The sequence below is a fragment of the Malaya genurostris genome, chromosome 2 (assembly GCF_030247185.1).
Source record: "Malaya genurostris strain Urasoe2022 chromosome 2, Malgen_1.1, whole genome shotgun sequence".
Lineage (NCBI taxonomy): Eukaryota > Metazoa > Arthropoda > Insecta > Diptera > Culicidae > Malaya > Malaya genurostris.
The window spans coordinates 33,199,751-33,227,704 of NC_080571.1; the positions used below are offsets into that span (position 1 = coordinate 33,199,751).

Genomic DNA, 27,954 nt, shown 5'->3' on the forward strand with positions numbered 1-27,954 from the left:
AATTCAACCACCAACTTAATGTTGAAATCATTAAATCTTTTATGACGAGCATTAACTGGAATATTTATTTTATATTTAAAAATTCATTTTAATTAATTGCATAAAATCTCAACAATAACTCACATACATGAACACTGATAAATTCGGTAATTTCTGCCCAAAAGTGATGATCTCGGTAATTTTGTAGTCTTCTCGAAACCGAAAATCTCGGTAAAGGCAAATTATCTGTTAAATGAAAAATACCGAATGCTTCAATGTTTGCCTAGATGATTACCGAGCACATACCTCCTAATTGTTTTGCTGAATTTTTTTCATAATGATGTAGTTTAAAATTTCCAACAAAAGAATACCACAACAGCACAGAATACCGATATAAAGTCCAACGAACAACATTGAAACTTGCTCCAAATCAACTGTTGTAGTTTGCAACTCGTTAGTTGCACACTTGGGCTTACTGCTGAAGAAACGATCCTGGTGATACTTGGTGACAGCAGATTCCACCGCTTTCCGTAATGTAATGCGGAACATTTCCTTGAAGGGACTACCCTTACGGAGCGGCAAGTGCATCGGATAGGACGGATGGATATGAATTTCCTGTAGATCACAAATCTCCCTATCGGTAAATGTTTCTTTGGCCAACGGATAGACATAAGTCGGATCACACTGGAATGCATATCCTCCTTCTTTAACTCGTGCAACTCCTTCGCTAACGTTCACAAAGTTGTTTTCTCCGTTGAGAATCTTCCGATTGTACAATTCCATTATGGCCGGATCTTTGGTTGTCTGTAAAAGTAAAATCATTTAAGTGTCATAATCCTAAGTTAGCCAAACAGTTCATGCTTACGTTCAGAAACAACTTGTTGTGATCTAGATTCTCTACTAAAACTTTTAGATCGCTGTTGAGTAGATGCTTAAGACTATTCATGAATTTCGGTGGGACTATCAACAGATAACCGACGATGTAAGTCGAATAGAATTGATAGATTAAAATTGAAAACGTTAGCATACTAATTAGCGTGATTCTTGTCGAACTGTATGTTGTTTTACTCGAAAATCCTATTGAATAATCTTGACTTTTTATTTGCTCGATTTTTTATATAATATAACTAACCTTGTTGATTGAGAATTCCAAAAATGATTAGAAGTGACAGACTCCGATTGTCCCTGGATAAATTTTCGGAGGGCTGTTCATAAGACTCAGCATTAAAGTTTCCGAATAGTATGGCTGCTGCGAACAAAATAAGTACAAGTACTCCTATCCACAGATCGAATCGAAATGGTGTTAGAAATCCATAATGACTTTGAGTTTTCTTTGGATGCCGGAACACGAAAAGCATCCTGATTCAGCAAAAGGGTTAATGAAAATACTGCAGAAACTGATGAAATATCATTCTCATACCTGGACACGGCTACCGTTACCGTGTAATCAAACGAGCCCACTCTTGGTTTCGTGTAGAATAAACAATTGACAATCAAATCACATTCTCTGGTGGCCAGCAAACCAACAACTCCCTGACTAGAATGTCCGTCGGTATCCAGCAGTCCCCGAGATGGCATCCGAACCATGTGCATTCTTGAATGAAACCGTTGGAAAAAGTTACAAAGTTATGGCGCGTTGAAAAATTAGAACAATGTCATTTTTGTTTGATGTTGATCCTAACCTCGTTTCTACTTTAACACTATTTTTACAGGGTGGTGCAGAAAGAAACCTTCCAATTTTCAACTGAACATAATTCCCTGAGGCGAAGAAATGCAAGTTTCGAAAGATGAGGGGTTAATAATTTGCCAACAATCAGAGATGTCTATCTCCTCTGTGTGACGAAGAGCAAGCAAAATTTCTCCCCTCGCACTGACAACTTCAACGAGAGCTCTTCTCTTTCACATTTATACACCACTGTTGTATAAAGTGTGCACGCATCATGAGTGCGTTTGTTTATTTCCTTTTACCTCTTCCACTGAATCGCACCAAAGTGCTAGAGCATTAGCTAATAAATTCTCTGAGGTGGATGCAGATACTTTCACAGAGGTGTACACGCCGGCGAGCACTCTGCTGTATGGTTTGCGTAGAAGAAGCGTGGACACGCAAAACCAGCAAAATAAAACTATTCATCGTAAAATTTTCGGTTTTCCTAGCAAATTTTTCATAGCAAGGCCAGATCTACTCTCTATTAATTGAAGTTCACAGAAGTGTTCGCTCACCATCACGCGCCAGTGGTCACTTGGGTGTATTTAGACGAGAGCGCGTGTGAGCGATTCATGCGAAGAGAATGTGTTTCACTCGCGCCAGCTGCTTTAACCACAAGCATACACTCAAATGCTGTCTATTCGACACTGAGAAGAAGTGCGCTTTCCTCTTTGTGCGGTGTTTCGTTTTTTGCATCCTCGGTGTGGACAAGAATCTGACTCGAGCGTGTATCACTCTGGTGAAATGCCATCTCTGCCAACAAGTATACTTGGTGATTTGTGTGTGCGTCAAATTCAGCAAGCCGTACACAACGATCGGCAGCATCAACGGACGAATATGTAAAGAAAAATGCCTCCAGAAGTGCCTCATCCAGTGCCACAAAAGTTACACTCTGGTTTGGCGGGATTTGGCATTGTACCATTGCGCGAAACCGTAGATAGACAAAGATGTTGTTATTGAACCGAACGAGGTTAATCCGCTTAACTCGTCGAAACTTCACACAATAGAAAAATTCTGGGCGACCCTTACAATTTATTTTTAAAAAATTGCATTTTCGCTCTACATGACGGTATAAATTTCAAACACCCTTCACCCTGTCGTTCCAGAACCGGAAAAAGTCAATTGCAGTCTATGAGACCATAAAACCTTTCATTTGAGTCTAAATTTGTGAAAATCTACTCAGCCGTCTCTAAGAAAATGAAGAGAGTTCCGTTTTTGAGTTTGTAACCACTATTTCTGGGACTTCCAGAATCGGACCTAGGAACCGGTATAACTGAAATCGGTTCGTTATGCCAGCAACTAGCATAACCTATAAATTGAAACAATTTTGAACCAACTTTTAGGTTTTTGTTGCATTGTCGCTCTAAATGACAGTATTCCCGGAACCGGAAGCCGAATCTGGACAGAATTCTACATCAACTTATGGAAACAGAATACTTTTAATTTAATTTGCTGATCAGTTTGCGAAGATCGGTCTAGTCGCTTTCGAGAAATTGAAGCGATTTTCGGTTTGGAACACTTTTCCGGTACTTCCGGAACCAGGAACTAGTGCGGTAAAACTTCATTTCAATCGAAAATTTTGATGGCCGTTTGATGGCATGTCCCTTCTTATTCATTTTACTTTTTTTCCGAAGCTCCCAGAATTCATCGTCAATCGAAAAACCGTACCAAGTCACTTGAAGTTTTGCTTGCTCAGTTTGTAGTGCCAATTCGTCTATCTGTTTCATTGTCTTCCTTGTCTTCACTGTGGGTAGTGAGCAAGTGCGAATGAATTGGCATAAACATCAACGGTGGTTCTCATTTGAGTTTTCAATTATCACCAGCAAGTTTGTTTCGACTGTATTGAGATGTGTTTCGAAACATTAAAAATAAAAACTGAAAGAGGAAACATTTAATTTAATTTTTATTTTGCAATTAAGTTATCAGTTATCATGACTGGTTTACCTTTCATCTATTATCTTGAACCAATTCGAATTTTACATTACAATTTACATGAACCTCACTTAAAGGCCGCTCTCTCATTCAATTGTAAGAGATAGTTTGTTACTTTAAAAGATAAACTGACGGTGGTTAAACTGAGCTACGATAGAAAGACGAACGAATGAATGACGGAATGATGCCCATTCGGTTCCACTGCGAAGGGTGTGTGTTAGAATGTGAAGTTTACTACAGTAGAGTGCTCGTCAATGTGTGCACACATTCGATTTCAATTGAATTGAATGAAGTTTGACAGCACTACCAGGAACGATGATCCGGTGTATCCAAAACCAACGTATTTGGGCGCCTATTTGAATGTATTTGTTTCGATTTTTACGTGTCATGTATAAAAATACGTTCCTGGAAATGGAAATTTTATGCTTATCAGCCTGTAACTTCGAAACTGGATATCGTTTCTGGATCAAAGTAGGGTAGGGTTATATGGAATTGTAAGGTTTTCCATTTCCAGTAAGGCTATATGGGATTGTCAAACCTTTCATTTGAATCTACGATTGTGAAAATTGTATAAGCGGTCTCTAAGAAAATCGAGTACACTTTTACAATTTAGTTTGCACATTTGAAAGTCGAATACAGATGAAATTCAGTAGTAATCTATGGGACTATTAGACCTATAATTTGAATTTGAGATAAAGAAAATCGGTTAAGCGGTGTCTGAGAAAATCGAGTGCAATTTTTAAAATTTGTTTGTACTTTTTACTCTGTTACTCTCGAACCGGAAGTTCGTTTAATAGCAGGCTATGGGATTAATGGACTTACAAAGTCTTTCAATATGAGAAAGACAGAAATTACATGAGGAAGTATCGCGAAGTATCTAAGTTGGTCGATAAGTCTCACAGACAGATGGGTCGGTAATTCAAAACCCCTCTAGCATTCAATAGAGACTTCCTTCATATGTCATCTGTCAAAATTTCATGACATTATATTCATTAGTATGTTTGTTATTGTGCTTTGCTTTGTTTTCGCTACTTTTGGAAAATTAGATTCAATTGAGAAAAAATAATCTCGTGTGTTAAAATAACCTTTTTCATTCACGTAGTGGTGTGATAACGCCTTTCTCTTGACATTTAAATAGTCTTATTAAGTGTTGTGAGCTTATCAAATAACCTAATGGTAGAATTCGGTTACGTCATCGGTTACGTCACATAAAACATTACCTCAAACGAACCGGAAATATTTACCATAACCCTTAAAAACTTGATTTCAAATAAGTCTATCGAAATTCGTTAAGTCATCTGCGAGAGAATTCAGCGGAAGAACAATGTGCGATTAGTCGGTTACGTCACTTATACCAGTATATGTTAAGAACCAGAAGTGGCAACCATTTGATTTTCGAATTTCATCCACAATTCAATAGTAGCTTTCAAACGAGCCTGGACGTCAGGAAATTGAGCGGTGAAAAACAACGTGTTTTGTCGCTTACGTCACTTATACCATTATATCTCCAGAACCGGAAGTGCCATGATAAAAACCGGATGAAATTTAAGTTATTCCTTCACGAATTTTCGAACTTTTTATCGAACGCTCTTCATCAAATTCCAGACAAGTGTTGCATCGTATTTTTTGGACGCTTGAGCCCCAATTTTTTTGACTTCAAACCACAGGAACATATTGCTTGCCATACCACGAATTTCTCCACTTGAATCCACCTGTCCACATCGCTCACATCCTCCCCAACGACGACAGTAAGGTATTGTGGACCTGGAAGGGTTTTTGAGTCCTGCTTTACATAAGTCTCATCGTCCATCAAAACGCATGCATCCGGACACTGCAAAAGACGCGAATACAATTTCCGGGCCTCGCTTCTTCTGCTCTACACTTTGTTTCGAGATTTTCTGCTTCTTGTAGGTGTTCAGGTGATTTCGCCTCTTGATACGCTGGATCATTCCGACACTCGTTCCTGCTTATTTTGGCCAAATCACGTATTGACATTGATTTGTTCTTCATGATTAGAGATATCACACTCTGGTCCAGTTTCGGCTTGGAAGACCGGGTTTTCTACCTCTTCTTGGTAGCTCATCAAAAGAATAGTGTTTCCCAAACTTATTGATGATGGTTTTAATACTGGCATGATGAATTTCAAATCCCTTCGCCAATTTTCGCATAGTAATACCCTTCTCACTTAGCCATGTGTCCAGAACCTTAATTTTCACTTCCTTTTCAATACACGACATTTTGAAAACGCAGAGTTTAACCTGCACAAACAAGTAAACAAACGAAAGCTGACAGCCAAACGCACAGCATGCTGTGATCTGAGCATAAAAAACCTTCACAAATACATACGTACAGCACAAATGTATGTGGATAACTTATTTTCGATACACCCCTTACTAAATTTAAACGCCTATGATCATCCAAGTGCGGCTGTTATCCCGAAAGTTCATTCCATCTTTTTGAAAAATCAAAAAAGTATAGTTGAAAAAGATAGGTGACTTTGTAAAGATCGGAAAATAAAGGGTTTTCTCAATTGAATATGAAATTTGTGCTTGAAAAGTTGGTACCGGCAACCGGGCACAAATCTCCAGATAATTAGGAGAACGAGCCACCTGAGCCAATTTGTTCTGTTTCCATATTACGTTAGTAATCAGAATGCAAAACGCATCCACCATATTCACCAGATTTGGCCCCAATCGACAATATTTTGTGATGAGATTTAAAAAAGAAGTTTTCTGGAAAGAGACCCAAATGAAATGATGAGACTAAAGCTGAAACTGTTTGAGGCTAAAGTGGTGCTCTTTAAACGTCCTTGAAACAATTGTATAGCTCTTCAAGATCTTCTCTTTGATGAATAAAATCAAGATATGGAGAAAAGTGTGGATCTCATTTTCAAACCAGGGACTTTTAGACCGACGTGTTAACTTTCTACTTACGTGAAATTATGCTTCCGCATGACCAGTTCCCACATCCGGTAACCGTATCTGTGAAGTGCATACTTGTCTACTTTTGCCTCACTGCTCAAGTGCTGGACAAGCGTCATATTGTGAACTTGATTCAACACCTATAATGAAGATAATAAAACTATGAAAGGTCTTAATTCAATTAAAGATAGAGTTTACAAAATGTCCTATCTGTCATCTAATCAGATTAGATGATTGAAAAAATAATATAATAATTATTTAGTAAGATCCGTCGACAGATGGGACAATTTGCAAAAATTTGTTTTTAATCGTTAGCTCACCGTCACCCCTGCTTTCAACCACATTCCTCTGAAATCAAACCGACGTTCGTACTCCGACTGGTGGACTGCGATATCCAGTCCTTGTTCCACTGACCAACTACCCATCAGTGTAACATTCAATGGAGACCCACGGTCCCTGATAACGCTATACACATCGTAAAGATCGAAAGCGGTGCTCCTTTCATCTCTCGAAACGGCTAGAGTAATCTTCGCATCTATGTTTATGTTCTGCTCGTCCAGTAAGCATGTGGCCGACTCCAGGGAATCGTTTTCAAACATTAACCAATAGTAGGATCCGTTGAAGTACTCGTAACGAGAGATACTCTCAAAGACACCAGAGGTTTCGGCACAGTCCAAATCGACAACAGCTCCAACCTTGTTATAATCAAACCTCATCACGTGACTGTGGTTCCACAGTGAAGGGGAAAAGTTTGAAATATCTTCGTAGTAAAGTTGAACGTTGAAAGAAAGGCTTATCTGCTGAGATATTTGGAAAATTTCTAAAAACAAAATAATTTAATAAAAAGCCTCAAATGAATCTTCGGAAACTTACCGCTGTTCTGATTCATACAGTGAAAAATCACTACAATCCCCAAACGCTGCCATCGAACGTAATCGTCCAGCAATTTCACATTCATAATGGCATCAGTGCAGTGAACCAAAAGTAGCAAAACAACCAGTGACTTCATTACTGATGTAGGATTTGACTTGAAATCGCATGATTTTATAGGAATTCACGAGGTAGCATTTGAGCCAGATAAATATTTAATGCTATTTAAACTGCCAAGCGATTTAGTACAGGATATCTTTTGACACATAAATTGACAATAACTAGAATAGGATCGATAACGTGCTATAGTCATTATTCTCATTAAAAATGCAATCATTATAATAACATAGACTCTCCCATAATCTAATACAATTCCAAACTCAAATACTATAATTTACCGATATAATGTTCTCCATTATTGGTAATGACAGTATAACTGATTTCGGGCCTTGGAAAGGAAAGCTTCCAAAAGATTTACTGATCCGTGTTCTGCCTTCATACTTCATACTTCAAACCATTTTTCAATTTTCTCAATTTCTTCATGTATAATTTGTCAGTTTCTATTTTGTTTGTTTGATAAAAACTTATCATTAAAATAATTTTGATTTGGAGTTATTTGATTTTGTAGTTAATTTATGCTTTATGCTTGATGTACTAAGTATATGTTTAGATAATCAAACTTCCGTCTTTCTTACGAATTCGGTTCTCAGACTTCTGCACCACCTTGTCATAATCGAATAGTGTTATGCAGACCTGCATACTATTCTATGACAAATTAGGACTTAGTTTAGGATCAGGATTTCCAAAGTAGTTTGGGAAAGCCTACTATTTTAAAACACAAAAACCGAATATAAACAAGTGCAAAAACCAGACTTAAATTTTGCAAAGCGAAAAAAAGCCTTTAAAAACATTTTAACTGTAATAATCGGACAAAAACAATTTGAATACAAAACCGGTTCTTGCGTAACAATTTTTTCGACCAAAAGTAGCAAAGATCAGCCTGCCCGTAAAAAACAAGTGAACAATGTTTCGTCCGAAGCGACAGTTTGCTCCAAGTGTTCGATGCAAAAGTCGGATAAAGACATTTGTTTCAGAAGAACCGGTGTAGTTTTCATCCGATTTTAGCATTTAGAAGTTTTTGCATTGAAAAATCCAAGTCCGGTTTCTGTATTTCATGTTTCTATCCGGTTTTTGCATACAAAACGTCTCAAATAATTTCATACTTATACAAAACTTCTCAAATAATTTCGTACTTATATTGGAAATATTATTTGTTTTGGAAATGTTTTGAAAGCTGGTGGGAAACTTGTGAGTGCTTAGATATCTCATTTCTATCAGGTCTACAACTTTGCTTCCGCCTTTTTTTCCAAAATTAAAAGCTTTATTGCGAAAAAGTGCTTACAGATGTATTATTCAAAGTATTGTACGTCACTAGCGACAACTTTCTGCCATCTTTCCGGCAATTTTCGGATCCCGGCTCGAAAAAAGGAGTCCTCGTTTGACTCTATCCATGAAGCAATCCATTTTTCCACCTCTTCGAAGGATTGGAATGTTGATCTGCCAGGCCGTGTGCCATCGAACGAAATAGGTGGAAGTCAGAAGGGGCGACATCTGGGGAATACGGCGGGTGGTGCAAGACTTCCCATTTCAGCGTTTCCAGGTACTTTTTGACCACTTTTGCAACGTGAGGCCGAGCATTGTCGTGTTGGAGGATGACTGTCATGTCGCTCTTGATATTGTGGCCGCTTTTCTTTTAGCGCGCGACTATGGCGCATCAGTTGCGTTCGGTAGCGATCTCCTGTGATGGTATTCACCCGGTTTCAAGAGCTCGTAGTAAATCACACCGAGCTAATCCCACCAAATACAAATCATAACCTTGGCGCCATGAATATTCGGTTTTGCCTCCGACGAAGTAGCTTTCCCCACGATTTTCTGTGTTTAGGATTATCGTATCGAATCCACTTTTCATCACGATTCGATGTAAAAACCCCTTACGATTTTGTCTTCGAAACAGTTGCTCATATACAAATAGACGGCGATCAATGTCCCTCGGTTTCAACTCGTACGGCACTCAGTTTCCTTCTTTCTGAATCATGCCCAGGGCCTTGAGACGTTTTGAAATGGCTCGCTGACTCACTCCCAACAATTCGGCAAGCTCTTCTTGGGTTTGGCACGAATCTTCATCAAGCAATGCTTCTAGTTGTTCATCTTTGAAGGTTTTTTCGCTTCCACCACCATGACATCGAAATCACTATTTTTAAAACGTTGACACTACTCCCGACACGTTCTTTTACTCAGAGCAGCATCACCGAAAGTTTCTGAAAGCATTCGATACGCTTCAGTTGCATTTTTTTTTCGAATTGTAACAGAAAAGTAAAACTTTCCGCAAATGGCGAGAATTGGGCACATAAACTGACATTTTCGAGCTTGAATAATACGAAAACAAGAACAACTGTCACTGAAACGGCGATGACAATTCATTAGGCACTGTACACACTCACTTTGAAGGCATTATCATCTATGTATTTTGACCAGCCTCAGCCGGTACAGCCACCTATCGGAAAACGGTGGAAGCAAAGGTGTACAGCTGATAATATTTCCTATTTTTCATTCAGCATTGTAAGAAAACTAAAGTGATAGATTGCCAATACTCGCGATGCAATACAAAGAAAATTCCACTCAACTGTACCAATTTTCAGACCTAGTTTACGAGCCAATGAATTGTAATGAATTTATTCGAACCCGCAAACAGAAAAAACTCACGCTCATTCCAGTCGTAAGTAAGAGCTCCTTACAGCAGTGATATTCCATTAAAATAAGCATTTCTTCGTTACATGTGCTTGAAAGCATATTAAAGGGTGTTACGATAAGAAATTAGTGAACTTCAATTTGAGACATCATGCCTATTGCAAATACGCAATACTCGGACACATTGAAGATATGCAGAACACTGTCAAGGTACACTTTCAACCTGACAACGAACTGACACCACTGAAGACATTATTTTGGAATACACTTGAATCGAGTTTCACAACCAACTAATAAGTCTCTGTCAGTAAAATCTTGACCAGATGCATGCTATTGCATTCATGTCCTGGATTTCCATTCGCGTTTGAATGCTTTGGTTATGAAAACTTTGTTTTCAGGACGATATCAGAACACCAACATAATCCCGAAGCATGTTCAATTCTAGTTTCCTATAAATAGAAGATTAATTAATTAAGAAGATTAAGAATTAATTTCACATCAGATGTTCAGTTATTTTACTAGACGGATACGACAGATAGTTAGAATCGCTTGATTATGACATTTGCTCTTCTAATTTGAAAATGGCATCGAAACAAGAAGATAAACTCACTGTCACCAAAATAATCAAAGTGTTCGTCAGCAGAACTCCAACCTTTTCGTCAGAGATGACACTAACAATCTGTGAGTGTCGCTTATAATCGTGCATAAGGAGTGTATCGAAAATAAGCTATACACAAATTTTTCTTTCAAATTATGATAAAAAACGTTATTTTATTAAAACTAAAAATTAATCCTTTATTGTACGATGTTAAAATTGAGCATAATGAAAACCGGATAAAATTTAAGTTATTCCTTCACGAATTTTCGAACTTTTGATCGAACGCTCGTCATCAAGTCCGGACAAGTGTTGCATCGCATTTTTTGGACGCTTGAGCAAAAATTATTTTGAACTCATGCTGCCTTACCAGTCTTCTTGAAGATTCTCTTCACGATTGCCCAGTAACGTTCGGTGGGTCGAAGCTGCGGGCAATTTAGTGGATTGATATTTTTTTATACCCTTTTCCGCAAGCCAATTGAGAGCGATTTTGACATAGTGGGCCGACGCTAAATCCGGCCAAATCAGTGAAGGTGTACTATGCTTCTTATATAAAGGCAGCAATCTCTTCTGGAGACACTCAGTAAAAAAATGGTTGATTTCAAACCACAGGAACATATTGCTTGCCATACCAGTACCTTTCGATCGAATTTCTCCACTTGAATCGACCTGTCCGCATCGCTCACATCCTCCCCAACGACGACAGTAAAGTATTACGGACCCGGGAGGGTTTATGAGTCCTCCTTTACATAAGTCTCATCGTCCATTAAAACGCATGCAATCGGACACTGCAAAAGACGCGAATACAATTCCCGGGCCCTTGTTGCTGCCCGCTTCTTTTGTTCTACACATTGTTTCGAGATTTTCTGCTTCTTGTAGGTCTTCAGGTGATTTCGCCTCTTGATACGCTGGATCATTTCGACACTCGTTCCTGCTTTTTGGCCAAATCACGTATTGACATTAATTTGTTCTTCATGATTAGAGATACCACTTTCTGGTCCAGTTTCGGGTTAGAAGAACCGGGTTTTCTGCCTCTTCCTGGTAGCTCATCCAAAGAATAGTGTTCCCTAAACTCATTAATGATAGTTTTAATACTAGAATGATAAATTTCAAACCGATTCGCCAATTTTCGCATAATAATACCCTTCTCACTGTCCAGAACCTTAATTTTCACTTCCTTTTCAATACGCGACATTTTGAAAACGCAGAATTTCAACCGCACAAACAAGTAAACAAACGAAAACAGACATCCAAACGCACAGCATGCTGTGATCTGAGTATAAAAAACCATCAGAAATACATGCGTACACAAATGTATGTGGATAGCTTATTTTCGATACACTCCTTAAAAGTCGACCTTAGTACAATAGTACTTGAAAATACCATCTAAGTTTGATTGTGTTGTACGGAATGATGCAACCTACTGCAAAGCAGACCCTGAACGGGTTCTTGGACTGGAATATTTCAAGACAAGGTGAAGATGACAGAGTTTCAATGGTTTCCAAACACATTAAGCTTTCAAAGTTCGCAACGGAAAATGTCGTTTTTCTGACCATCTGTTTTTTCGGCTTAAATAACGACTTTTACTTTGCGACAGTGAAATTTATGTGCCTGAAAAAAACTTATAAGGCCTTTCTGTAAGCAAAACAAATGTGTTTGGTTTTGGCAGGATTTGACATCCTGCCATTACAAGAAAAAGACATTAGAGTGGTAGGCCGCGAGCAACCTAGGGATAGTGTCCAAGGACTTGAACTCTCGCAACACACCAAAGCTTCGCGCAATAGAAAAATATGTGTCAAGTGGAACCTCAGAAAGACGAAAAAGACAGTGTTGCCAGCGGCTCAACTGGTGTTCTGATGCGTGAAAAGTAATCAAGGAGGATGTGCCAAACTTTATGGAAGAAGTCAAACGAAAGGTCCGGCTAGTGACCCTACATGCAGAGATCAGCGGAAACATTACGATTACATTTGAATGGCTCTAATCAGCTTGTTTACAATCGTTGTTAACCATCAGTGGGAAGTATTGATACCAAATAGTGAGTACAAATGTTTTGTGCTGTTTTCTCACTGAGTTTGAGCAAACCTGATGGGTACACTTCATTTTTTACTACACTTATGATACTTTACTAGCAAACAAAATCGAACATTCAAAAAGTCGCTTGCGCACAAATACAATTGCAAGCGATGCCAGAATTGTTGTCAAATTTATCTCGTTGACAGCCCTACGATCATAACGCCAGTAGGATCGTAGTACTAGCCATGCAATGATTCTGTACGATAAGTATCGCAAAGTCTTTTGAATCGTTTCCATTCATTGTGTATTCATTGAAAAAGGAGCTTGAGTCAATATTTTGTCGTGAATACGACTTACTTTACTATGGGGTGCCTTTTCAAAATTTACCCTCTGAGAGAGTGATAAGTTTTTGATCGTGAATATCTCTTGTTGTATCTAACGAATCAAATAATTAAAAATAATTTTTCAACTTAAGCGTGTATAGAAAAAGCATTGAAGTATTTCAATAGTACACTATTGAAAACCCATTTGACCCATGTCAACACCAGCCAATCAGAACGCGTTCTGAGGAAGAGAACAAAATATCTGCTGCTGTACAACAAATCGTTCGAGAAAATGTTCCGAACAGTGTTTGATATCGTAGTGAGTTCCAGAATTTGGTCCTTCTGAAAGGCAGGATTGAATCCCTACGGCATATTGATAGTTTCTTTCAATAAATTATGCAAATCCGAAATGAAATAATGAACACACAGTTCGCTCGTACATCTCATCCAAGTCAGTCGATATAACAAAACCGCTTACGTTCGGGACAGAAGATACCAAGTACAGTATTATGTAATGAACAATAGAACGACCTTAAAATGAGTGAACCAAACGAACAAAAGCTACCGCCGACACGAAAGAATACAATTGTTGTTGACTTCAGGCAGTGCAAAATTTGACCTTCGATACGAGAACTTGAAGGTTTGCTTAAGGAGCAAAAGCATCTTGACATTAAACGTGTGCATTTCCTTCAATGTAATAAGACGAATAATGTTGTTTACATCCAGTTTTATAAAGAGTTGGATGCAATTCAATTCGCAAAAGACAATAACAATGTGCATTATGTGGAGCACGAGAATATTAAGTACAACATTCCAGTGTATATGGAAGATAGTGCTATAGAAGTGCGTGTGCATAATCTTCCCTCAAGCGTCACCGATTCATATATTCGCAAAACTATGTCCCAATACGGAGAGATTCTCTCTATGGAAAAAGAAAAGTGGAAGAATTTTTTCCCCGGTATTCTAAATGGCGTACGTTTATTACGCATACACTTGAAGAAGCCTAGAATTCCGTGCAAATCACCTGTTACCTATGACAATCAGATGACCACATGTCAATATTGCCAAAAAGCTGTTCACTACGGTAAGCCATGTGATAAAGTTGGCCTACAAGGCCAAATTCAATTTGTATTGATTTCAAGCGCTGCAAAGTTAGACCAGCACCAACCGAAATTGAAATTTTGCTTAAGGAACGAATGCATCTAAACGTTAATGATGTAAGTGAGATTCAATTCAACAAGGCGTCTAACTGTGTGTACATTATGTTCAAACGTGAAAAAGATGCAATTGCATTTGCTTCGGTTAATAACGCGGTGCACAGTATTAATCATGACAATGTTAAATATGAAATCCCTGTGTACATGGTGGACAATGCCATAGAAGTACGCGTGCATGACCTTCCCCCGCAGACCAGCGATGGGTATTTTCGGAAAAGTATGTCGCAGTACGGTGAAGTTCTTTCCATCGAAAAAGAAGTATGGCGGAATTTTTTTCCGGGTATCCGGAATGGCGTGCGAGTGGTACGTATGCAACTACGTAAAGCAATTCCATCTTACATCATTTGTGATCAAGACGGGATACATCCGTGTAAAACGCTGATTACGTATGAAAATCAGCTAGTTACATGTCAGTTTTGCGAACAACCTGCACACTACGGCAAACCTTGCACTGAAACTGCAAAAAGGACATTTTCAAACAAAAATAAGGACAACCGCCCAACAACGGAAACTAGTGAGCGCAGTACTCCTGTTGTACCATCAAACCCACCAGCAACTGCAATTAATGCACAACAAGGCGCGTCTACAGCAACTAACAACAAACCCAAGAATGCGAATTACAAGGAAAACGAAGAAAAAACGGAAACCAACAACGATACCACCGATGCGGCAATGGAGGACGAGACGAGCCACGAACAAAGTGCCCCTCACTCATCGCAAGATAAAAATGGAAGCTCCTCTCCCCCTAGAAAAAGGGCGACAACGAGATCCAACGGTAAAAAAATTATTTTATATAACAAAACCATGGCTCATTCGGCCACGTAAAGCTTGTACGCAAATTGGCCTGAATAAACAAAATTTTATAAAAAAAAATTAAGCATCCCCTTCAACGAATCCATCAGTATCCCCTATAGAACAAAGTACACCAGCTGCCGTTAACAACTTACCCTCCAACCAACCAACAACTGCAACCAATGTGCAACAAGGCGCATCTATAGCAACTCTCAACGAGCCCAAGACTACGATCAACAAGGAAAACGAAAATAAAACGGAAATCACACACAACACCGACGATGAAGCAATGGATGATGAGATAAGCCGCGGACGAAGTGACTTCTGATCCTCGTTGGATGGAAATGGAAACTCATCTCCCTCTTGAACGAGATCCAATAGCAAAAAAAAATTAAGTAACAAAAATGTAAGCCAATCGGCCACGTAAAGCTTTTACGCAAAAAGGCCAGAATAAAAATTTTATTATAAAAAAAAAATGAACAATAAAATTCTGTATGCGGCTATTTTTATAGCCGTTAGGACCGCCCATTAGTGAAAAAGCTACAAACGAAATCAGGTAAAAAAAAACCTCTTAACAAAAATTGGATCAGTTTGGATTCTATCGCCACTGCGAGCAGATGTATTTTGTGTCGTTTGCAAAGCTAGTTTCGCTTCCGACAAGAGCGATTACGTCACAGCTGCCAGTCATTTGCATTGGTGAAAAAGCAACGGTGGAGAGCATTACACAAAATCAGCCGTTCTAATGACTCTAATAGTTTTCTAAAGAACAATTAGGATTTCTTGCTCTCAAATCGAAGGGAAATATCCTCAGTTTAGTGCAAATCTAGAACTGTTTGATTTGATTTTTGCACTTTTCGCTGTGTAAAATTCACAGTAATCTATATCAAGTGAAGCCTTCTTTGTTTTTGCGAAAAATGTGGAAAAGGGGAATGCTTGCATAATTCATACAATTGATCAACTAATTGATATTCGGAAGTGTTAAGGAACATGTCAGTTGTTTTCGTATTCACGACATCCAGTTATGTCTCTGACATTACCCACCCGCCTTTTTTCCTCATTTTATATAAATACCCCTTGAAAAAGAAGCATGATTCGAGGTTTTAATAGAAAGTTTGTCCAATTCCCTCTCATTATTGAGCAATTTTTTATCGTAATGGACGATGAATCACGGATCTAAAATAACTAAATAAAATATCGAGTTTTTTATTTGTTTTGCGATCACAGACTTTTCGGTGTGGGTGATTCAAAACTAACTAAACTCAATTAAGGTTTTTCGCGCTCCGAGAACTTCATTTGTTTATTCTAAAAAACGGACATATCACCACAGACTAACAGACATGACAGTATGAGTAAATTCTTTTAAAAAAAATTTTTCGTTATGCACTAGCTCCACCTATATTGTACTGCGCGAACTATTTACTATTTGTACACCCCTTGTGTTATGTAAAAGTTTTTTTACTAGTTGGTTTCCCCTCGTTTGTCAACACCGATCAGCTGCTTGCAGTGATGCCTGATTTCATCAAAATATTTGAAAATGAATCGTTACAATAAATTATTGGATTACGTTGATAATATATTTAACTTTTTCGCGATGTTGGAAGGTAACCATTTATTTGACTCAACGTTGTTCATCTAGACTATTTTTTATTGTGTTGGTAGTTATCACCCGAAATTAAGTGGCGGCAGACCAGAAGCAAGTAAATATTGTAACAAAACGGGTTCGATTTTGTCTTGCGTTGGAGGATGAGAAGTAGGCACAATTATGTATATAGTTTTGGCAATATGTATTAAATCTGTATCCTGCATGAAATTCGCATGGACGTATACAAATCAATACATTATAGGTAATTCTGTATGAATGGCAACTCTGTTGGTAAATGAAAAAATAAACACAGTCTAGATGACAGACAGGATGTTTTTGATAGGGTAACGTGGCGCCATCATGACACATGTGAGTACTGTCCCAAATAAAGGAATATTCGAAATGACCGTTAAAATGATTGAAGAATCTAATTTGAGTGTCCTGTCTGTTAGTCTGTGATATCACCACCGTTCAATTTGAGCAACTTAGAATCAGTAATGCCGTTCTTGTTTGAAAAACTGAAACTGAGCCAGAGTAAGTTCCTCAAATAAATACTTTTTACAAAACTGTGTTGTGTTAGGGTGAAAACTGGGTTAGACTTGGCATCAAGCAAATATGACATAAATCTAAATGGTATGTAATCGTTTTCGGAAAAATGGGAAAGTAGATTCGTCAATAAATGAGTTTTTCATGATGATAATATGAGCTCTCACACATCGCGGCAAACAAATGTGATATGGCCCTGATTTAGTCACCCGTAACATCTTAATACTAATGTAAACATCACTTGCACAATGGTTCTCTATTTAAGGATCAAGAGTAAACTAAGTTAACTTGTGTTGGTAATTTGTGTATTACGTACATTTTATTTGGTACGTATGCCATAGATCTGTGTATTCTTATATGCAGTGCACCGAGTTTATCAAATTGGATTGCACGATTGAGATTCAAACAATCTTTTTTTACAATAATTTATTTTCAAATGAATGTTAAGCCTGATATCTTGAATGAAATGCCAGTTTTGATAAATTTTTCACCAACTTTTGATGGAAAATTGCTTATATTTTATGAATGTAGATTTTAATTCCTTAATAAAAAAGTTAGTAACACTGCTTCAATGCATTTGTATTAGATTGTGCTACACAAAATAAACAAAACTAAATATTTTCTGTTACAAAAGCAGTTTGCCGGAAAAATAAATAGTTTTACGACAACCTTTCATATCCATTGCCTTTCGTGTGTTGAATTCAAAGTTCCTTTTTTGTCGGATTACTAATAGAAGGTACGTAAATCCTTATATCGCATTAATTTCTGCAAGAGAAAATCCATATAGGGAAAGGGCTCCCTATTTCATCTCATTTTTAAGGACGTCGCCTTCAAACCCCGATTTAGCCACTAAAATCACTATAACTATTTCTTATTACTGCTCCATTTGCCTTGCTCCACGTTGAGAATTGATTCACATTTCTCGAAAATTTAACTAATATTCATGAAACAGCTAAAAACACTTATGATGTGTTCACTACTCTGCTCCTCATTCCATCTCAATGGATTTTTATCCATCGTGTCGTTGATCCTTTATTCATCCTATAAATTAGCAATGGCGACAGCAATCAAAACAAAATATTCCACTATTACACTCTCAGGTTCAAAATGTCGGAATTCTTCTTAAAAACGGCCTAATGCAAACTATGAGACAACACGCAATATTTTAGAACCAGTTTGAAATCATTTCAACGTCTAAAAATTTTTCGGTCGTTTCCGTTACCTTTCGCTTTGAATTTAAAATTTTATTGTAAAGTTAATTTGGTGAACTTTAAATAAAAACCAAAATGTAATTGTTACTATTTATTCATTAGCCCTTCTTAAAACAAAGTGTAGAGCCGGAGATGCCATTTATACAGATTTATTTGTATTGTATAGATTTTTGCGTTCGCATACTGATTTAAATCAAAGTGCCGATTTTTTACAGATTTCCTAAATTTAATACAGATTTGTACAGGTTCATAGAAAGTGAGAAGTTAAAAATAAGACTTTTCTCTCTGAGTATCTATTAGTATTTGATTGCAGTGATTCTTTAAAAGCTTATTAATCAATGGACAAATCACATGTTAAAGTGGAAATCTTTTATGTAGATAATTGATTATGAACACTGACAAACATTTATATGAAAAATTTGAACCAATATGAATATATATATATATATATATATATATATATATATATATATATATATATATATATATATATATATATATATATATATATATATATATATATATATATATATATATATATATATATATATATATATATATATATATATATATACTCGTTGAATATTCTCGTGAGCGGGGCAATGACTTACGGAGATATAAAGAACTATCTGTTAACATCATTTCATTAGTGAAAACAGATAGAGCAGATATCGACATTCTATGCAACGGAATACATATTTTCTTTGAAAATATCTGGCATCTCTGTGCACAGCGGATGAAACACACACACTTTACAGCGTTATGTTGACGTATAGCGGAATGAAACCAGTGCTACTAGATTTGCCACAATGGTTATTTCATTAGTATTTAACACGCTCTTTTTGGTAATATTCGAAGCAAAAACAGTTTTATTGAAGTATTAATATCAATAATATAACTAAACTAATGTCACGGATACCAAAAACATACTTTTTGATAATAATTTGAAAAAGAAAAAACAATTTATTTTTTGTAACATTTTGAGAAAACTTGGCAACTTTGCGAAACCAAATGAGATGAAAACAAAGCGCAATCAAGTGAACTAAGTTAAAAACTTTCATCTCATATTTTTAAAGACTTTTATTGTTTGTCGGGTAGTTTTTGAAGTTTTAAATCGTTAATTAAACAAGTGGCAAGTGAACATTACTAATTATGAAGTCATCCAGCATTCAATGGTAGTTTAATTGTGCGAAAAAGTGATCATGTTTTGAGACGAATCGATTAGTAGATGATCAGAAACATGACGAACTGTAAATATTGAGACAAAAATGTGTCCTAAATTGAAAAGTGAGTTTATTTTAAATGAAAAAAACGATAAACGAAGAACTTAAAACCATTTCTTTCAATAGAAAAGTGTGACAATAGCTTTTATAATCATTTTAAAACATTTCACAGTTTGGTTCAGGTAGGTTGTTAAATATTATTCATGTTCAAAGTAATGAAGGAAGGGATGAGATGGAAATAGGAGCTCAGATGAAATAGGGAGCCGTCAGCCTAGGAATGTGTTTGTTGCTAATGAAATGTGTCAGTGGAAATAAGCTGAAACTGAAATAATATTTCTCGAGATGTTTTAAGGAAAACGGAAGAGTTTTAGACTAAGATTTTCGCTTTTCTTGAATTGCAATTTTAAGCAGTATGAACCGATTGGTTTATTTTTCAACCATTTGGAAAATTTATTGAGCAAAATCAGGAAAAGAAGCGCCGGAATTTGTTTTTACGCACACATTGTTGGCATTACTCATACGCTTGCAAAGAGTCTTGCTCCTTAAGTATAGAATCTAACATGGTTGGAAAATTTAGTTCCACTATGGCTTGAAATCAGGATGCAAACCACATCTAAAATGTAGAATGTACAACAGATAGGAAATTAATTTTATTTACTGAACTAATCATTGATAATATTCTTTCGTCTTCCTTTTGACGATATATCGATTGAACAGAATTCGAACAATTTCTATTTTTAAAGTTTCACACCTAACTGTGACATGGTTCTCCACAAACGCGTTTTAAAATTGCAGCTAGTTAAGGCCTAGTTTCCACAGAAAATGAACTTTTAACTAATAAAAGTGCATATATTAAAATTATATTGTTGGTGGGTGTCGACATTTCTTGGAAACGAATCATTGGAAAGCAAAAAGCAGAACAGTTTCATATTCTGTATCGAAGTGACTCTGCTCGGTACTACTACGGCACTTTTTATTACTTATAACCTTCTAAAATAACAATGAATATTTTTGGTTGAAGTACGGATCATAATATTGACATAAAAATAATTCTTCGAAGCTTGAAGTGTTAGTGATATGATCTTCGAAATCGACCCACAGCCAAATTTTGATCTCGAACGAAACACCGAATCAGGAATCAAAACAAATTAGCTCAGATGGCATGTTCCCTACATTCCAAAAAGGAAATTACTTCGATTTCTCATAAAACCGTTAATCACTACACCACTAGGTGAACTAATATGTATTTTCGTTTCGAATTTCCTGTGATTAAATAAAACATAATAATACTTCAGTTTACGATATGTGAAGCTTCTATTTTCTCTTAAGTGAGTGGTGAAAATATAAGTCTATATAAATGAGTATTTTACCCATCGTGCTGCAAAATTTCGTACATTTTTGATCGAATGTACCAAACCAGTGTCTAGTTCACAAACTCCCACGTTATCCTGCGACTGTGATAGCGAAAGTGTGCCCTCTCAATAAGCATTAATATCACACTGGTCACACTGGCCAACCCTAAAAATCCGAATAAACTGGCCACTTGCTGGATATCGATTTGCATTGTTTTTAAGTCATTTTGAGGACACGGTGGCTTTCGGCCAGAATATTCAGCATTGTAGTATGCACCAGATCCGCTCTCGATTAGCTTTCGCAGCGTAACCCGAAAATACTGCTTCAACGGAGATCCTTTTTCAAGTGGCACCTGTAGGTGCCGATTAGATATTAATTTTATATCCTGTAAATCACATATTTCGTCATCCGTGAAAGTGTCTGAAAAACAGATTCTCAATGGTCACAGCGATGGGTAGGATTCAGAGAAAAAAAAGTACGATACCTTTCATTTTCATGTACGAGTGTCCAATGTCAGACAGAACCGCGCAACCACCTTTCCGTACCAGTTCTACACCTCGAGAAGCATCCACATGTTTGTCAGGGAATCGCAATATTTTTTTGACAAACAGTTCGGTAGCTAGCGGATCTTTGGTTGTCTGAAATGAGCAAACCGGAATAAAGTTTAGTCAGCACTTCCGAATGGGATTATCTTTTCCATACATTGAAGAAGTCCCAATTGTAGAATAAATCCTCCATCGTGACATGAAGATCACTATCGATCAATTGACGAAGCGTTTTCAAATTTTTCGGTGGCGGTGTTAATAAAGAACCTATGATGGAAGATCCATAGAATTGATACATCAACGACGAAAACAGAAGCATCACTAAAACAATCCACTTTGTGGTCCATTTTGACGTTTTGTCTTCATAACCTTGCTGACATATGAATCCGAAGATGGTAAGGAAATATTCTCCGGGGTGTTTCGATTCCATTCTGAAAGCCACACCAAGGACTATTGAAGCAACGGCCACTGTGGCCAATATGGTGTACCACAAGTTCGCCTCGAAAGGTTGCGTAAATGCGTTCTTACCAGCAATCCGCACCGGGTGCCGGAAAACAATCCTGTTACTGAGTTCAATTTAGGAAATATGAGTCTAATTTATAAGAGAAGCAAATATGGTCATTAAATTGCCTTACACAAACGTTGCAACTGTCGCAGAAGAATCCACATATGCAATACGTTCAGGAAGTATGGCGACTATAGCCTCGACCAACTCAACATTATGTTCCTTCAACTGACCAGCTACGCCAACACTGACGTTCCGAAAGAAACTGTCGCCACCAAACTCTGACACCTGAATTGAATGAACACTGAAATTTGAAACTCATATTAGTTACTGTCGAACGCCCTACATGATTCACCAAAACCTGAAATTGTGTTTCATCCTAAGCATTTCAACATAGATATAACCCAAACGGCGATAGAGCAATATGAGATCTCTTGGTTTGCTTCTGACACGTTGAGCAATGGTTTCATTGTGTCTTTTCCGTAGATCCTAAACCGTTCACGAATTAGATGAGATTCAGATTATACACAACAAAAATTTATGACCGATAATGAACTTTACACATTTACCGAAAAAATAGCATGCAGTCTAATTCCTTCGAAATCATATCTGCGCTCATAATAACTCTGCACCCAAGTGAATGTGAACCCATTTCGTGAGTCCCAACGGCCAATAGGATTCGCACGGAACAGCCCTGCTCTGCGGTAGAACGTGTTGTACGCTTCGTACAAATCAAATGACTCAAGTCGGTCGCCACTATTCATGGCCAAAGTGACACGTGAGTCAACGTTTAAGTTTTGCTGGCACAGTAGGCCTTTAGATTCCCGCATGGAAGATTTTCCAAACAGTAGCCACTCGAAAGAAGCATTGAAAAAATTGTTTCTGGATATGCGTTCGAATAGCGATGCCGTCTTCTGACAGGATAAATCAATTGTCAAACCCAGATCGTGTGAATAAGTCTGCATGAGGCGAACATAATCGAGATATTCAATATCTCTATCGATGTCAACTAGTCGAAGTGATCCGTTGTAGTTTGCGGAGAAAAATTTCACAATAGAATATACGTCTGTAAAATTGTGAAAATCAGAAATGTATAACTTGTGGTTTGAAAAAAAATATATCCGAACCTTTGATGGTACTTTCACAGTGAAAAACTGTAACCGATTTCAGCATCCTTTTCGTGAAAAACTCCAGCGCTAGTTGGGAATTCATTGAGGCTACATTTGTCGGGATGATAACTGTCAGTAACAAACCTACTAAATTGAGATGCCGCATTTCCACTCTCTGTAGGATACAAAGGCGAAAATAGAAGATTGCGGTAAGAATTTCGTCGAACTAAGCCCAAACGTCAGTATTTTCGAACAGTTTATTTCTGAATTTAACAGTTACCTTGCAAAAAGCAATACTTTTAAAATTGATTACACTTGTATATACTCTTCTGATATGCTCCCGAGTTGCCTTACAAGTTCTATTCGAATTTTGCAATCACTAAATGAATTTAAGAGACTGGAATCCGATCATTAAATAGACTTATACGAGGTTTTATTTTTTTATTGGTTCTAAGCATAACTCTGGACGAAATGAATGCTAATAATTGTAAAACTACTTCAACGTAAAAAAATTATAAGTGGAATTTAGGAATTATAGTCTGTTATTCTAATATACCATACAAATTTTACCTATTCAATTAACGATAGGGTTTTCCATCAGAACTCGTTTAGTTCAACATTTCTATCAAATAAAGTGTTCCACAAAACGGAAGAATGTTCGAAGGGCCAAAAACTATGCGAGAATGACTTAGTGCCCAAATGATTTACACCGAAACCTCCATTTAGGGTAACAGAGATATCTTGGCCAATTCATATATTTTGGCCCACCTAACAAACTTTATGGATTCAACCGATGTTGAGTAACCCATGTTGCATCAATTTGAAGCTAATCACATTAAAATAGCTACTACAGAAGGAATTTTCAAAGAGATTGAAACATTTGGTGGATATTTTTACAAAGTGGACCAAAATAAAATAAATCCTTAAGTTGACCAAAATACCTTTGTTACCCTACGAACTAAACGGGGGTTCTCAAATCGAGTTAGCTCGTAAAACAAAGGTCATTCACCTCCTCGGGCCAGAAAAGCTTTCTGACCCTATGTGCGGGGTTGGGAATCGAACCCAGGTGGGCTGTGTGAAAGGCATCGCCTAACCTATCACGCTATACCCGTCCCCCTTACGTTATTTAAAATTTACTTCAGAAATTTTTTTTTGCGTAATGGATGTTTTAAAAACCTAAACATTTTCAGAAATAATTAGATGAGTAGGAGCCGACAAAAGATGTTTGAGGTCGATCTGGAATCCAATATAGCGACTTCCGGTTTATGGATATTCGGTGAAAACCCTTACAATAGGGATATTTTTAAAACGGTTCGAATCTGAGGACACCAAAAACTGATGTTTGAGGTCGATCAGAAATCCAAGATGGCGAATAGCAGATTCCGAAAAGCTATGTTTGAGGTAGTTTCGAAATCTGAGAGGGCGACTTCCGGTTTATTGATATTTCTTGAAAACCCTTACAAAATGAGTAAAGATTTTCAAGAAATAGCGATAAACCGGAGTCCCATCTCGGATTTCGGAACAACCTCAAGCATTGTTTTTCTTGCATTCAATCATCAAATCCGTTCCAAAAGTTATGAGTTCCCAAAGAATATCTATAAACCGGAAGTCGCATTCTTGAATTTCGAAGCAACATAATTTTCCGGCTTCTACTAATTAAATCCGTTCCAAGAATACCCACATTGTAAGGGTTTTCGAAGAATTTCGATAAACCGGAAGTCGTAATCCGGATAAACCGGAAGTCGTGTCCGGAACGACCTCAAACATCGTTTTCGGTACCTGCACCTCAAATCCGTTTCGAATATACACATATTTAAGGGTTTTCAAGGAACTTCAATAAACCGAAAGTCGCCATCTTGGATTTCGGAACGACCCCGAACATAATTTTCCGGATCCTACTAATCAAACCCATTCCTAAAATACACATATTGTAAGGGTTTTCAAGGAATAACTATAAACTAGAAGTCGCCATCTTGTAGTTCGGAACGACTTTAAACCAGTGTTGGTAATTGCCGAAAAATTGACAAAAGCTGCTCGATATTTATCTATATTGTATACAACATTTTCAATCCGGTAGAAGATACTACAAGAACGCGAGTCTCTCAATGCATGAACCGCGAGAGAATTTTTCTACATTTCTTCGCTTCACTTCATACTCTATTTCACGACCCTACATCCCATACAGAATCGGATCGCGAAACGAGAATAAACGACCGTTTGTTGCTTCAGAGAGAATCCCCACAGCAGCGAGCTAATCTTTGATTCTCAGACAGGTCATCGAGAGAAATTCGCTCTCGCACTGGTGTCAATTCTATGTTAAATGAACCATGCCGGTTTTTTGTTGCTGCGATGATATCCGTCTCTCTTCGATGGCACTGATTGAATCGTGTGAAGAGTTGCTAGTGAGCGTTTTTTGATACGATAAAAGCCATCCTTGCTTTAAACATCGTTCTCCGGAACAAAAGAATGTTGTGATCAAACCCGTTCCAAAAATACCCATATTGTAATAGTACGTTTTCATTTCATGCAAGTATCTCTTTTTACGAAATCGATTTCATTCTATGCAAGAACCTATTTTTACGAAGTAAGCTCGGTAAAAAAGTTTACGTTATTTGGGACATAGTTTGTAAAAAAGATTACGTTATTTGGGCTTTGGTTCGTAATAAGAGTAACGTTAAAGAGGTAACGTAAAATAAAGTGTACGTAAACGGATGTTTGGGTGTATTTTAAATAAACTAGTTGATGCTCTTCCTACGATAGATTTATTTCAACTTACTCATCTCGCTATATTTTACGCTATTTTGTGATCATGACTTGTGAATATATATGACCGATCGATATAAATGACCCTCCTTGTTTCTGCCTGAAGCCAACGACAAAACACTGCGAAATAGTGACAAAAATCAACGGGTCACAGAAAAAGATATTTGAAACCAGCCACCTGCGGTTCCAGAATCTAGCCTAATGCTGACTTAAACATAAATGATTTTCGATACATGTAAGATTTGAAAATAATAGACTATAATGTGGAATTTAGGCGGTCTTACAATTAAAAGACTTAATACAAATAGCTGATAAGTGCACCTTAGTTTGGAAAATCAGTTTAAGTATTTTTTTTTAATTCAAACACCGGATAGAACCTTCTAAATATAAACTTTTTATTTTTTTTCATATCGTTTATTTATACCCGACTTTAACCTAATTTTGGTCATTCGCCGGGTTTTAAATATGATCAGTGTCTAACGGTTTTCATTACATAATTACATTCGCATGTCAATTTTCCAATCTGTTTTCCCCGCTAGGTACTGGTCATATTTAAAACTAGCTCAAGACGGCTCTACGTCTTAACAAAGACTAAACCACAAATCGTTGAATGTAAAAATAAAGAGTTGTTGTACCAATAGTCATCTCATTTGTGGAGTCGCCATGTTATTTTTCGGATTGCTTGACTTTCAATCTAAGATGTTCATTTCAATGACCCAGGGTAGTATCATCAAACGAACACTTTTCACGAAACTAAGTTGGATTCACACTTAGCAACGGGGGTTTGAGCAAACATGATATAAAAAACCAGGTTCGAATCTAACACGATTTTCAGTTCACCAACGTTGAAACTAGGTTCGAAACTAACCGTTTAAAGCTAGTTAGGGTGAAAACTGTATTAGGTTTGGCATCAAACGAGAACGAGTTTACACTGAAAATAAAATTATATCAAGTGCTACAAAAATTGCATACAGAAAACGTAAGGGCATGATCAGGAGTGTTCCAGTTCTAGTTGCATAATTTATGTCAGTTTTAAAATTTAAATCTGGAAATTATACCAAAAAAAGCTAGCAGCCCCAACTGCGTTTCACTAGTGATTCAAAAATACAAAAAATAGAACGGCAGTGTATACTAGTTTTAAATTTGACAGTAGAACTGTTCGAATAAATAATCTAGAACGGCTGGCGTATTCCCTGTCTGTTTCAATTTTAGTTCTATTATAGATCGCCCATATAAAACTTCCAGCTATTGAATTTGCTCTAAGAGAAACGTCGAAAAAAAGTTTACGCCGTTTGTCAATATATTGAAACTTATTATTGAGGTATTTTCTTTGACTGAAAGTATAAAAAGAAACTACAACTTCTACTGAAGAATCAGAATTTTTTTGCATGAGATTTTTTTTCAGTGTCGTGAAATAAATATCGCAATGTCAAAAATGATCATGTTTCGAGCAGGGTTATTTTTGACAACGACAAAATAACTACTCGACTGTCAAATTTCAACTAAACGTTAAAGTAATTCGCGAGATGATCCACAGCCTAGGAAGCAATATCACTGCAAAAAAAATTCGACGCAAAAACTTGAAGCGAATGCACCTATTTTCATCTTATCCTCAGAGTCAATGGAACAAGCAGAGACAGAAAATCTTACTCAAAATTATCGATTGAATATATGAGATGACTACGGGAGCTGACATGATTGGGGGACTTATCACTCTACAAGACACAACTCTAATACACACCGATATTTAAAAAAAAACAGTTTTATTCAACCTCATATCTTTATAAATATTATTGAGAAATTCCTAAAAAACACACTGATTATTAAATATACACTGCAATCTACAAATCGAACAGGAATTCAGTAAGCGACAAGCGACGCGCATCTTGACAGATCGCACGAAGTCGCGCGGCAGAGCTCCGTCCGCACTCAAGTTCAGCAGAAAAATGACAAGTATGTCAGAGTGAACTCGATGAGTTGCGAAGCGATTACTGACCGATCGCATCGCACTCACTCTGTCAT

The 27,954-nt window shown here is 37.1% G+C and overlaps 1 protein-coding gene across 1 annotated transcript; it reads right to left on the reverse strand.

Moving 5' to 3' along the window:
- Window positions 1–288: 288 nt before the first annotated feature.
- Window positions 289–27,954, reverse strand: LOC131428575 (ionotropic receptor 75a-like). The gene is made up of 11 exons (XM_058592621.1): window positions 27,947–27,954; window positions 22,191–22,364; window positions 21,713–22,115; window positions 21,495–21,648; window positions 7,411–7,548; window positions 6,858–7,357; window positions 6,550–6,677; window positions 1,400–1,573; window positions 1,112–1,338; window positions 845–1,056; window positions 289–783 (listed from the first exon to the last, which is right to left on the reverse strand). The coding sequence occupies exons 1-11, from the start codon at window positions 27,952–27,954 to the stop codon at window positions 289–291; spliced, it is 2,613 nt and encodes an 870-aa protein (XP_058448604.1).